This window comes from Pinus tabuliformis, chromosome X (genome assembly GCF_031772625.1).
Source record: "Pinus tabuliformis cultivar Carrire ecotype Pingquan chromosome X, CPIR1, whole genome shotgun sequence".
Classification (NCBI taxonomy): domain Eukaryota; kingdom Viridiplantae; phylum Streptophyta; class Pinopsida; order Pinales; family Pinaceae; genus Pinus; species Pinus tabuliformis.
Genome location: NC_142308.1, coordinates 832129680 through 832141613, shown reverse-complemented (window position 1 = coordinate 832141613; position 11934 = coordinate 832129680). Strand labels below are relative to the sequence as shown.

Sequence of the window (11934 nt, the reverse complement as noted above, 5' to 3'; positions counted from 1 at the left end):
ACAACCCATTATGCCTAATGCCTATATTTTATATCAACTATAAGAGATAAGATACTTAATGTTTAAAAAAATAAATATCTTATATTTAACTTATAGATAACTCAATATAGGAATTAAATAAAAGTTTAAATGTTCATTTAAATATCCCTATAGACCTATCTTAACCATGGATCTACTAAAATTTGCACTGAGAGGTATCCCTCTCGAAAAATCATTGGTAACCACGAAAAGGGACTACTTCTCTTGAGGTGTAAATCCTTCTGCATATCAAGAGATTTGATCCCTCTTACTTCTTGCTAGATATGTGGTTAATATAATCATTGGTAACCACGAAAAGGGACTACTTCTCTTGAGGTGTAAATCCTTCTGCATATCAAGAGATTTGATCCCTCTTACTTCTTGGTAGATATGTGGTTAATATAGACCTGTACTGGTCAAATTTCAAGTGATGTTGACTATATAACAACTATGTTTAGTAAATGTAGTAAATGTGCTTGATACACTCATCATCATTTGTTATTTAATTATCTGTACAATTTTTGTCATTAAAACAATATATTAGTAAATGTTGTTGGTATATATCAATCAACTTCATTTAATAATAATAATAATAAATTAATTTTAAGATCATAACTAAATTGAAGTTGAATTGGTGTATAAAACACTAAGTTTTATGTGAGACATAAGCTTAACTCAACATTTATAAACATATACATATTCTACCTTTTAAATTTTAATATATAACCTCTTAAAATAAAACAAATTTGACATAAACAAAATTACATGTTAAACTTAAAAAAATATACCAACATAATGTTTAATTTTTTAATTTGATAATAAACTAAATACCATTTTGAGGAAAAATAGAGTAACATCACCAATGAAAAGGAAACAGAACGGTACACTCATCAATGAAGTTAACCATCAATAGTTTTAGTAATCAATACATTCCTAAGAAGTTTGAAGTAATACGACGAAAAAGGCAGTCAACATGGGACTCAATGGCCTCTAGCTGATTCATAGGAAGATGCATGTAAACCACCCAGCTTCCATCCCCTAAAGGACTTGGTAGTGGCATTACGTAACCGGCTTCTCCACCCCAAGGAAAATGGTAGCTTCCAAAACAAGGATTTCCCCATCCAAAGTCAATCTTGGACAAAGGGAAACGTAAGCCAGAAGAAACCAAAATGCTTGGACCATTAGATTCTGCCATGTCCCTTTTGCAATAAATAGTAGCCAAGCCAGGGTCAGGTCGGATCATCTCCACCCAGTCAATTAAGCTTTGAAAATGTTCCTCATTTGCAGCTCTGTATATAACGTTATGAATGAGCTTAGCACTCCAACTAAGAGGTTGGCTTTTAATATCTGAGGCCTGAGCTTCCACACAAGGTAATAATAATACATTGCCGAAGTAATTAGATGGTATTCCCATGTTTGTTAAACAGGTACGACCATCTATAACCACACTTATTCTACAATTTCGATCATTGTGGATCTCCTGACTAAGGATCAGTAACTTCCAGAGATAAGCAGAAAAAGCAACCAATTTGCTATACAGTTTACCGTGTTGATTTGCATTACTTTGGAGAAACTGAACATCTTTGGCGGTGAGGTAATAGATCCTGCTAACTAGAGAAGGAGGAGGATCTTGTTTCTTGGATTTTTCTAAATGCAGAGAAGAGTGTCTCGTATACATTTCATCAATTGCAGAGCAATAATGAGGAGGCCGTCGAGGAAGTAATACGGATCTATCAAAGTTGGGTTTCAACATTTCAATGGACTCCTTTCGAGTAAGCTTTGCCCACGATAATATAAACATATTGGTAGAAAATGCATCAGCAATCCTATGATCAAATGTGCACCCAATAATAATACCTCCGCAACTAAATTTTGTTACCTGTCAAAATAGGAACCGAATCATTTTCGATAATAATCTCTGAAGTCAAAATGATTTTGAATAAGACTTTACTATACTCCTACGTAGGGTTTCATAAACTATTGCTTCTCTTATTATTGTGTGTGAAGGGATATATAGAAAGGCCTAACGCAGAATTAGCATATTGCATTGAACAGAGTTAAAAATACAGGGAAGCTTACCTGGGTAGAAAATACGGAGTTATTTGAAAGCATTGGAACGAGCTTCCCCTCAATGGTTTTATCTGGATTGTAGAAATCTAACTCAGCAAGTCCTATGTTCGCAGCAGCTTGAACGAATTCAACACCCTGGTCGTTGCAGAGCAGTTCTGGCTCGCCAGAGGTATTGGATACCATTTGGCCAGCAAAAACATAGTAATAAGCCAATGCCTCTGATAGCGAAATTTTCAGATCATGGGTAGCTTCCTCTGCAAAGGAGGATACTGATCTGGGGGTGGGCTGCTTATAACATAAGAAAAGGCTCACCGAAACAGGAGGAATTGTCAGATCCAAATTGGACAGAGGAAGCCTATGCTCCTGCACAGGATGGGTATTAACTACAACTTCCTTGCGAACTATTTTTACATTGAAATCATCACCTGGGAGGGCAGCCATCTCTAAAACTAGCCAAAGCACGAGTTCTTCATTGGAAGCAAATACAGCTCCTTATTTGTAGGGCTGGACCCGCTACCTTTTCGCTTAATTCTATTAGAGTTATCGGCTGAATACTTCAGGTGACGAGAGCTGTGACTAGAAACACGTTTTTAACATTATCCTATACGGTCAGCGTAAAATAACATGTTTTGAAAATTAAATGGTTTATAAATTTTGATAAATATCACGATAAGTATCAAAATTTTAAAACTATTATTTTGTGGAAATTAAATAAATTCACACATATGAGTTTTTATTGTTAAGTGTGAAGCAAAATTCACCCAGAATTCTAGATCTTTCTAGATTAGATTTTTCTAGATCTCTAGGATTCTAGATCTTTCTACACCGTCATTAGTTTCTAGAATCACATACAGAAGTCTAGATTCTTCTTCTGCCTCTATAAATTTGTAATTTCTCTGGCGAAGGAAAGCAAGCCAAGGCCCAAGCCTGTTATGTAATGCAAAGTGATTTCCTTCTCCAGTGATTGTTTTATCTATTCCGTTGTTTCTGATTGAGTAATCTTGTTGTGTCTCCATTTGTTAGTCTCTGTGAATTATTCTCTGTTATTGTCGTCTAAGTCTCTGAATATAAATCCATTGTGTGTTATGTATGCTCTGCTCTAACAACTGGTATCAGAGCTAAGTTCGAATATCCATGGTGCAAGCCGCTTACTGCCATCGCCTTACTCTGGTAGCGTTAGTTAAAACGTTGGTTATTACCCCTGGCACTGTAATATAAATCCATTGTGTGTTATGTATGCTCTGCTCTAACAACTGGTATCAGAGCTAAGTTCGAATATGCATGGTGCAAGGCGCTTACTGCCATCGCCTTACTCTGGTAGCGTTAGTTAAAACGTTGGTTGTTACCCCTGGCACTGTTGAAAATAGCTGAGGAACGCTAGAACTAAAAGACAGTTGCAGCAAGAAAAGCAAGGTCGTGGATCTATGTTGAAACCTGTTGCTGGAGTTTGAAAAGTGGAGATCCGTGGAGATTGGAGTTGAAACGTGGTGTTCGTAAAAAAATTTTTACATCAAGCTTGTACGTGAAGTTTTTTCTCAAACCAACATATGTATTTGTGAAATGTGAAAAGGTTAAAACATTATATATGTTTTTATATTTATTATGAAACATATATAATTATATGTTGGAATTTCAAAAAGTATATTTTAAAAAGAGGAGGAATTTTATGGGAACGCGTGCCCCATTGTCGAGGAGGCTCCTCACCAGGATGTCCCAATGTGATGCCACGTGGACTCCCACGCGCCATCTCAGAGTTTTGCCGCTGACTGGTTGGGTCCAGTTGTTTGTGGTTTTGTTTTTCGTTCACCTGTTTGGCAATTCTGTCTTGTTTCTCAACTGTTTCAGATGGTGATGTCTCAAGTCTTCATTCCAGTTTTGTCGATGTTTTCTCGGTCTTTGGCATGGTTTTTTGTAATGTTAAATTGGTTTTCCCAAATATGGAGCAGTTATGATTCCCAGAAAGAACTTAGTTATTCTCGACTGAGGCTGCAGCCTCATTGTAATTTTATTTTTCCTTCCTTTTAATAGAATTAGCTTTATGGAGAAAAAAAAATATTTCTTAATTTTTAGTGATAACATTCAACAATACAATATTTTATTAATTGTTTATTTTTTTGATAAATTTTATGTAAGTAGTATTTTTTGTTTTATTAAATTATATTTAAAGTAACCTACCAGTACTAACTACTATATCGCCCTGGTTCTTTTATGAGTCACAAGTAAAAATAATCACGGCCTCCGACCTAAATACAAAATAAGAAATAAAAGTAATTGACAATCGTTTTATGCGTTTCGGTCTTCGTCATTACCCTCGAGTCAACTTGTTAGGTTTTACAAATAGTATATAGAGTCCTATATATGCTGTGAGATTCGTATCGTTTTAAGTTCAACGGTCATTGGCACGTGCAAATTAGTATTGCCTGTAGCGAGAGATAGTGAATGGTTTTAAATTCAACGATCATGCTGAACCAAAATATTATTCGGCACGAGGAAATTAGTATTGGCTGTAGCAAGAGAGATAGTGAATGGTTTTAAATTCAACGATTATTGGTATGGAATTTAAATTCGATTATTGGTATGGAATTCAAATTTAATTAAAAGGGTTATTTTTTGTGATTACTATAAAGATTAATTTATACACATTTATTATTGACTAAATTTGGATTGGAAGAAGAAAGAGATTGAGATCACTTGAAACTTAATTTTAATATTCAATATCTAATTTTTTATATTAAATATCAGATTTGAATTTTTGTTATATATATTATTATATTTGACTTATAAGTTTTTCAAATTTGTAATAGTAATAAATTTTTTTTGATGCATTTTTCATTCATTATTAGGTAATTTTAAATATTCATAAAAGATTAATATTGGAAATAAGTACCACATTATTCAACGTGTTGAAAGATTCATTTCAATTTTTTTTTTGAAAAAAATAAGAAATTATTAGTCTTTATAACATGTATATTGTTGAATTTTTCTCCTATTGAATTGTACATTGTCAAATTTTTTCCTTATAAAATCGAATTCGAATTTGGTAACTATACTTTGTCCACCAAAAAATAGAAAATCTCTCCAAAAATCTCCACTCTTTGTCTACCCGGCCGCCGTGTTTAGGTGGCCTTCTTCGTCTCTCCAAAAATCTCCACTCTTTGGTCTACCCAGCCGCCGTGGTTAGGTGGCCTTCTTCATCCGCCTATAAATATCTTTCGTTACTTGTACTCCTCATATACCCCATCTCTCCTTCCCTGGTGTCGATCGGTCCATAGCCAAAGCTGCAAGATCAGAGAGAGAGATCTGTTGACGTCGTGAATAAAATTTTCATGATGAATAGAATTTTGATAGTTGGAGGTACCGGATATCTGGGAAAATACTTAGCCAAAGCCAGTGTGTCACAAGGCTATCCAACGTATGTACTTGTCCGCCCCGCTACAGCGGCAGCTTTCGATTCCTCCAAGGAAAATTTTCTTCATGAATTAAAAGATAATGGCATTCATATCCTTACAGTAAGTGATTCATTCTTTTTCTTTTTTCCATAAGTTCATGCAATATTTTTTTGATTATTTTCCCATTTGCATTAACATAGTGTTTATTATGCAATGCACCCTAAGGCTAATAGATTTTTTTAACAGGGATCTTTAGATGATCACAACAGCCTTGTGGATGCAATGAAGCAAGTAGACATAGTAATATCCGCAGTTGCCATTCCTCAGCATTTGGATCAGTTGAATATCATAAGGGCCATTCAAGAAGTTGGAAACATTAAGGTATATACACCACTTCATATTCCTTGAATAATCTTGCGCTCTGCAAATATTTAGAGCTATATTAATTCGTGTGTTGTGGGTGGTTCTTTCCTTTATGGAAACAGAGATTTATACCCTCAGAGTTTGGCAACGAGGTTGACCGTGTAGAGGCCGCTCTCCCTCCGTTTCAGAGACTCTGTGACACTAAAAAGAAAATTCGCAGGGCAATTGAAGAGGCGGGAATTCCATACTCGTTCATTTCTGCAAATTCTTTCATGGCTTATTTTGTTGATTATTTCCTTCATCCCCGTCAAAAACCAGAGCCAGTGGATGTTGTAATCTATGGGGATGGTCTTACCAAAGGTATGTCCACGCAATGATCATTTAACAGCAATTAACATTCGTTAAAGCAATAAGTAGAGAGGACGTACCATGAGCTATGCATGGTACATGAAGAACTAAGAAAAATTGGCTTCGGTATATTGCTATACCTAAATAAATTAAATGGTTGTCCTATTTTAATTAAATGATTGATGAGGGTGTATTAGCATAGTCTAATAAATTAAATGGTTGTGTTATATAAATTAAAGGATTGATAAGCACAAATAGTAATTAAAATATTTATTTATTCTTTGTATTTTTAGAGTTCATAAAATAGAAATTGGAAATTAATATATTAAATGTTTTGGATAATTAAATTAAATAATTAAAAAGAGTATATAAGCATAGCTAAATAAATCAAATGGTATATAAGAATAAATAGTAATGAAAATATCTATTTATTATTTGTAATTTTAGAGTTTATAAAGTAAAGGATTAGAGATCTTAAATTATAAAAATGTTAGTGAATTTCTATTTATGATGATGATGATGGTGGTGGTTAACGTCTATTTAGACTAAACTTTGGTCTATCATACCTAAAGAAGCAAATTATTTAGTTTGATTTAAAATTTTATTCCTATGCTCAAAAAGCTTGGAGAGAAGCCTCCGGAGTTCACTATAATTTTGACATCGTAAAAGGCTAGGAAGGTCAGTATTGCGACAAAGATTATGAAACTGAGATCTAATGTGGTTGTACGCAGAGCACTATGAGAGGAAGTGGGTTTCATCCTTGATGTTCCTATTCTCACATAGATGGCAAATCCTTTCCATCCATGGTGTTTTAGGAACTACCCAACGACCTGTTTCACTATGGAGCTCATGAGAGTTCGTTCTAATCTTTGCTATATTAATTTTCTTCTTTGAGCTAGTTAAAACAAAGAAATACTTTTGATTTTCTAGGGTGGGTTGATGACCTTCTTATAATAACTTGATTTTCTTTTAGCAGCTAAATCTTGCTCACCCCACAATTTTTCTTTGAACTTAGAAGTAACAATATTTTTAATGTTATTAATGTTTTGCAAAGCATCATTCTCGTTGATCTCCCAATGGTTTAACCAGGCCCTCCTATCTTTATACCACCCTCGTTTGAGCTTTAGGTGGTTTTGGATGGAATTTAAAGCTATCTTAGGAAGTCTATGATCTCCTATGTTATCGAGTTCGTGCTTGTACAACAGAAGCCTAGTCATAGCTAGGCTCTCGATAGGGGAAAGACCTACTTCTATAAGGAGAATAGGATAGGGTGTATTGCTTTTAATTTTCAGGTTACACGTTATAAAACGCTTCTGGATTTGCTTAGACTTTCTCTAAGATTCTCTAGAGATGCTGCAACCCCAAACCTCACATTCATATAAGATAACATGAGTGACTAAAGTTTCAAAGAGGAACCTATTTTTATCCCACATTACGAGGTTTGTCGTTTTACAATTATTTTCAAGACCAAAGTAATCTTTCCACCCCCCATTAATCCTTTTCTCAATGCTATAGTTCCAGTGGAGCTTGTGATGAATATCAATTCATAGGTACTTGTGAGAATACACTTCCTCCAAGTTATTATTGTCATACATAAAATTAGCGTAAGTGTCCTTCTTGGATTTGATAATCATAACTTTTGTTTTGTCAGTGTTAACAGTCATACCCATGGTAAAGCATAAATCCTTAAGAAGTCTAAGTTGCTTACCAAGATCAGATGAGCACCTTGTGAGAAGAACAATATCATCAGCATAGAGAAGGATGATGACTATCCCAGCTATGATCGTGCCAGCACATCTTGCTTCCTCTAAATAACCTTCAAGCTTGTCGATGTAAATGCCAAATAGGGTAGGGGAGAGGGGGCAACCTTGTTTAACTCCGATATTAAACTTAATATCTTTCGACCATCCCTCATTGCTCTATTGCTTGGCAATTGCATTCTCTTATAACCTTATAGCGGCAGCTCTCAACTCGAAAGGAACCTTTAGCTCTGCTAATCAATTCTGAAGGTTGTTTCTAGGAACCGTATCGAAAGCCTTTCTAAAGTCCACAAAGCAATAGAAGAAATTGGATTTATCATTATGACATTCCTCCACAATGATCCTAAGCGTAATGAGGTGGTTTGTTGTTGAGTGATTTCTTCTAAAACCCGCTTGGCCTTTAGCCAGTTTACCTTCACTTTCAAGCCATATACTCAACTTCTTTTCCAAAATAATACTAAAAATATTCTCAGCTTATTTAATTCAAATTGTGTGTAATATTTTTATTTTTGGAAACATAGAAATTCTAAAAACTCATTTTAAAATATATGAAACCTATCAACATAACAAGGACATTATTACTAGATTATTTTCCTTGCTTTTTATAAATGAACATAATTTTTCCATGGTAGTTTTTAAGCATATTACTTTAGAAATTTGGCTTAGTCTAACTTATAGATGAAATGGCATTTTTAAAATTATTTTTCTGGTTAATTTTAATCAACATCTGAGAGATATTTTAAAAAAGTTGAGTTTAAGTAGTTTAAATGTGACAGATTCCAGTGCTCAAGAGTTTTTCAAGATGTTGAATCCATTTATAGATTCAAAAATGTATTTTAAGTAACCAAAAAACACAATCTTACTTAAAATTGTATTGTCAAATTTCAATAAAAAAACTATTTCATCTATATTTTAGACTAAATCAGAAATTAAAATTAGACTCCATAACTTTAACCTTAAAGCTCAGCTGGATCTATCGTAATCAAATATTTCTGTTCCCAATTTTATAGTTTATAACGATTAATATTGTAGTTAATGTTTAACGGACATTTCAGTGGCTTGAATCCTTCTTTACTCTTTTCAATCCAAAACTATACCTTGAACACACGTGTCACAGTACGGTCCTGCCATTATTTACGCCAATAGCATGAAGTACCAGATAAATTATATGGTGTTTTTATATGGTGCAGCTGTTCTCAATTTGGAAGATGACATTGCAGCTTTCACGATCAGAGTGGCAAATGATTCCAGAACCATAAATAAGCTTGTGATTTACAAGCCACCGGGCAACGTAATCAGCCAGAGTGAGCTAGTCTCACTGTGGGAGAGGAAAACTGGAAGAACCCTTAACAGAGTTTTTTTGCCAGAAACTGAGATGGTCCGGCTTTCTCAGAGTAAGAGAACAAACGCCTTAATTTTTTGTCAAGAATTTAGATTAAAGACTTAAAAATCATGTTATAATCGTAATATATTGTTTTCAATATACATTAATAAATTATGGATGGTTTAAAATTTGTACGTTTTCAAATTGTAATATATTATTATCAATATACATTATAAAATTTATGAATTAAATTATTAGATATCATAATTTTATACTTAAAATACGTAATAAACTATAATAAGAATATTATAAATTAGTTTAAATATGATGCAGGTCTACCCTGCAAAAGCCAAAAATATTTCCCATCTCATGCATATATAAAATGCATCTCCATATTCAAAATCCCATTTATGACTCGAAGTCTGGCAATCTCATCATTATCATATGCGGAAGCTTCTTTTTAAATCCCTCATTATGGTTATAAAACCATTGCACAGCAAAATCATATATCTAACTCTCAATCAAATCAACATTCATATATGGCTTTTAATATCGTATTTTTCAATCAAAATTCTATAATAAATCGATTCCATTAACATTCTGCCTTTAACGCTGTAACTCATCATGTATGCTACAACTCAGTGCTCTTCCTCTGCATCGATCTTTAAATAAGTTCTTCTGCATTTCAATTGAACTGCGCCAACCTTGAAATCAACTTCCAAAGCCGACATATCAATTCGATCCAGTCCTCCTATAGGATGATCGATCTGCGTCCTTTTCACAATTGCAGATTTAATTCACTTCAAAACATGAATCGATGTTAATTCAAATCGATTCTCTCTTCAATAATAAATCAACTACATTCAATTTCATTACTCTAGCAACAGAGATTTAACCTCTATTCAAGCATCGATTGCAAAACTCTCTTCCTACAGAGAACTTGCACTTTTCAAAACCAGAATTATATCACTACTCAGTAATATGAAATATGAATCGATCTTATTGAAAATAGACAGAGCTTAAAAACAACTCTCCGCCCTTTTAATTCCATCAATTCGGCAAACAGAGGTTTAAATTAACAATTTATCCATCGCTCTTTTATCTCTCATTCGTTCACATAGGTTTACCATTCAAGCCCCAGTTACAGAAATTAAATACACAATTTCTAAATCAACCAATGTAGTTCTAAAAACACACTTTTCATATTAACAATGAAAATACTTACAAACTTTGTCTTTGGCCAGATATGCAACAGTCATGGCCCTTCCAATTACCCGGAGGCTTACAAACTTTTGGTTGTCCAAGCCTCACCTCTCCTCTCTCTATTCTGTTCTACCCAAGAAGAAGTTATACATCAGTCATACCTAACTACTTCTTCCCACACATGAAGGAATTAGCTATACAGTTATAATTCATTCTTTATCTTCATTTAACTAAACTAGACCACTTTTAACTACTTGCCCTTATTGAAATTAACACAAATTTAACAACTACGTCTTCCTCAAGTCTTGCATTTAGCCACAACATGTGACCACCCTGCCACATTGCTGGCCCAGTCTAGATGCTCCTGCATCAGACTCTCACGCTTGAAAACATTCATGATCTCCCGATCATGTGCTTTCAAAAAGGAACGAAGGGAAATAAAATTCCTCCTGGATCCCAGACTTTGTCCTGGAGTTGTCCATATGCTCTGCTCCTCCATTTAGGCTTTGTCCTGGAGTTGTCCATATGCTCTGCTCCTCCATTTAGGCTACATGTCAGCTGCTTCCTACTTCATCTTCCCTCTCTGGTCACAATAGTTTGGAGCTGAAATAAGTTTGCCATCGTGTTCAATCTCATAATCTTCTTCTTTAACTTCATGAGTCCTGACCACCTGTGCAAGATTGTTTTCTTGCAGAAATCTTTTGGTCACATCTTCTCCAAAAGACAAACCAACCTCTCGTTTGCTGGGTCCACGCCCTTTATGGAGCTGTGGATCACTACAAAGTATTCCACACATCAAACCCTCTTCAGGGCGCTCGCAGAATCGAACAATTTCTTTGATATCATCGAGTCTTATACCATCAACGCTAAAAAGACTATTACAGACAACAAAAATCTTGTCATTGAGGACATGAGCCAAAAGAAAACAACAAAATGCTTCAACGAAAAGCTCAACCATACTTCCGATGTACTTGGACTTGACTTCGCCCTCAAGACTATAAATCTGGTTCTTACTACTGCTTCCATGATTTCCTCTTGGACACATATACTTGAATACGAATGGCACAAGTACGACTTCAACTGAAAATGGTCCTCGATCAACAAAATCACCATTAAGAAGATAAGGATTGTCCTCTGAAGGAAGCCTACTAACCTCAAAGATGTTAAAAAGGTCATAATGCTGACCATGGATGTCATCAAAAACAGTGAATTGCTTTCCATTCGGAGAAATCACCTCCAACGAATCCTTTCCTTGCAATAATATTTGAAATGCACACCTTCTGCGTATACTTTTCTAATTCTTGAAGTCATCCATCTTTATAAATTCCAATGTTACATTTTCTCCTTTTACTCCATGCTGTCGCTCCACCTTTATTGAATGAAAATCAATGGGTTCAACAACTGAATGATTCACCAGATCATTCACTGAGATGTCCTCAATAAATCTAATTTTTTTGAC

At 34.5% G+C, this 11934-nt stretch overlaps 2 protein-coding genes across 2 annotated transcripts; one reads left to right on the top strand and one right to left on the bottom strand.

Moving 5' to 3' along the window:
* Positions 1-905: 905 nt before the first annotated feature.
* Positions 906-2571, bottom strand: LOC149142336 (coniferyl alcohol acyltransferase-like). Its single transcript, XM_089449634.1, has 2 exons — positions 2098-2571; positions 906-1897 (listed from the first exon to the last, which is right to left on the bottom strand). The coding sequence occupies exons 1-2, from the start codon at positions 2527-2529 to the stop codon at positions 941-943; spliced, it is 1389 nt and encodes a 462-aa protein (XP_089305760.1). The 5' UTR covers positions 2530-2571; the 3' UTR covers positions 906-940.
* Positions 2572-5309: 2738 nt separating this feature from the next.
* Positions 5310-9395, top strand: LOC149142335 (isoeugenol synthase 1-like). The gene is made up of 4 exons (XM_089451454.1): positions 5310-5597; positions 5724-5858; positions 5963-6200; positions 9139-9395. The coding sequence occupies exons 1-4, from the start codon at positions 5415-5417 to the stop codon at positions 9393-9395; spliced, it is 813 nt and encodes a 270-aa protein (XP_089307580.1). The 5' UTR covers positions 5310-5414.
* The last annotated feature ends 2539 nt before the right edge of the window (positions 9396-11934 follow it).

Bases quoted from the DNA above. Each gene is read 5' to 3' on its own strand.
- LOC149142336 (XM_089449634.1), bottom strand. From the start codon at position 2,529: ATGGCTGCCCTCCCAGGTGATGATTTCAATGTAAAAATAGTTCGCAAG. The intron at 1,898-2,097 runs GTAAGCTTCCCT...CTATTTTGACAG, and splicing joins ACTCCGTATTTTCTACCCAG to GTAACAAAATTTAGTTGCGG.
- LOC149142335 (XM_089451454.1), top strand. From the start codon at position 5,415: ATGATGAATAGAATTTTGATAGTTGGAGGTACCGGATATCTGGGAAAA. The intron at 5,598-5,723 runs GTAAGTGATTCA...TTTTTTTAACAG, and splicing joins ATGGCATTCATATCCTTACA to GGATCTTTAGATGATCACAA. The intron at 6,201-9,138 runs GTATGTCCACGC...TATATGGTGCAG, and splicing joins TGGGGATGGTCTTACCAAAG to CTGTTCTCAATTTGGAAGAT.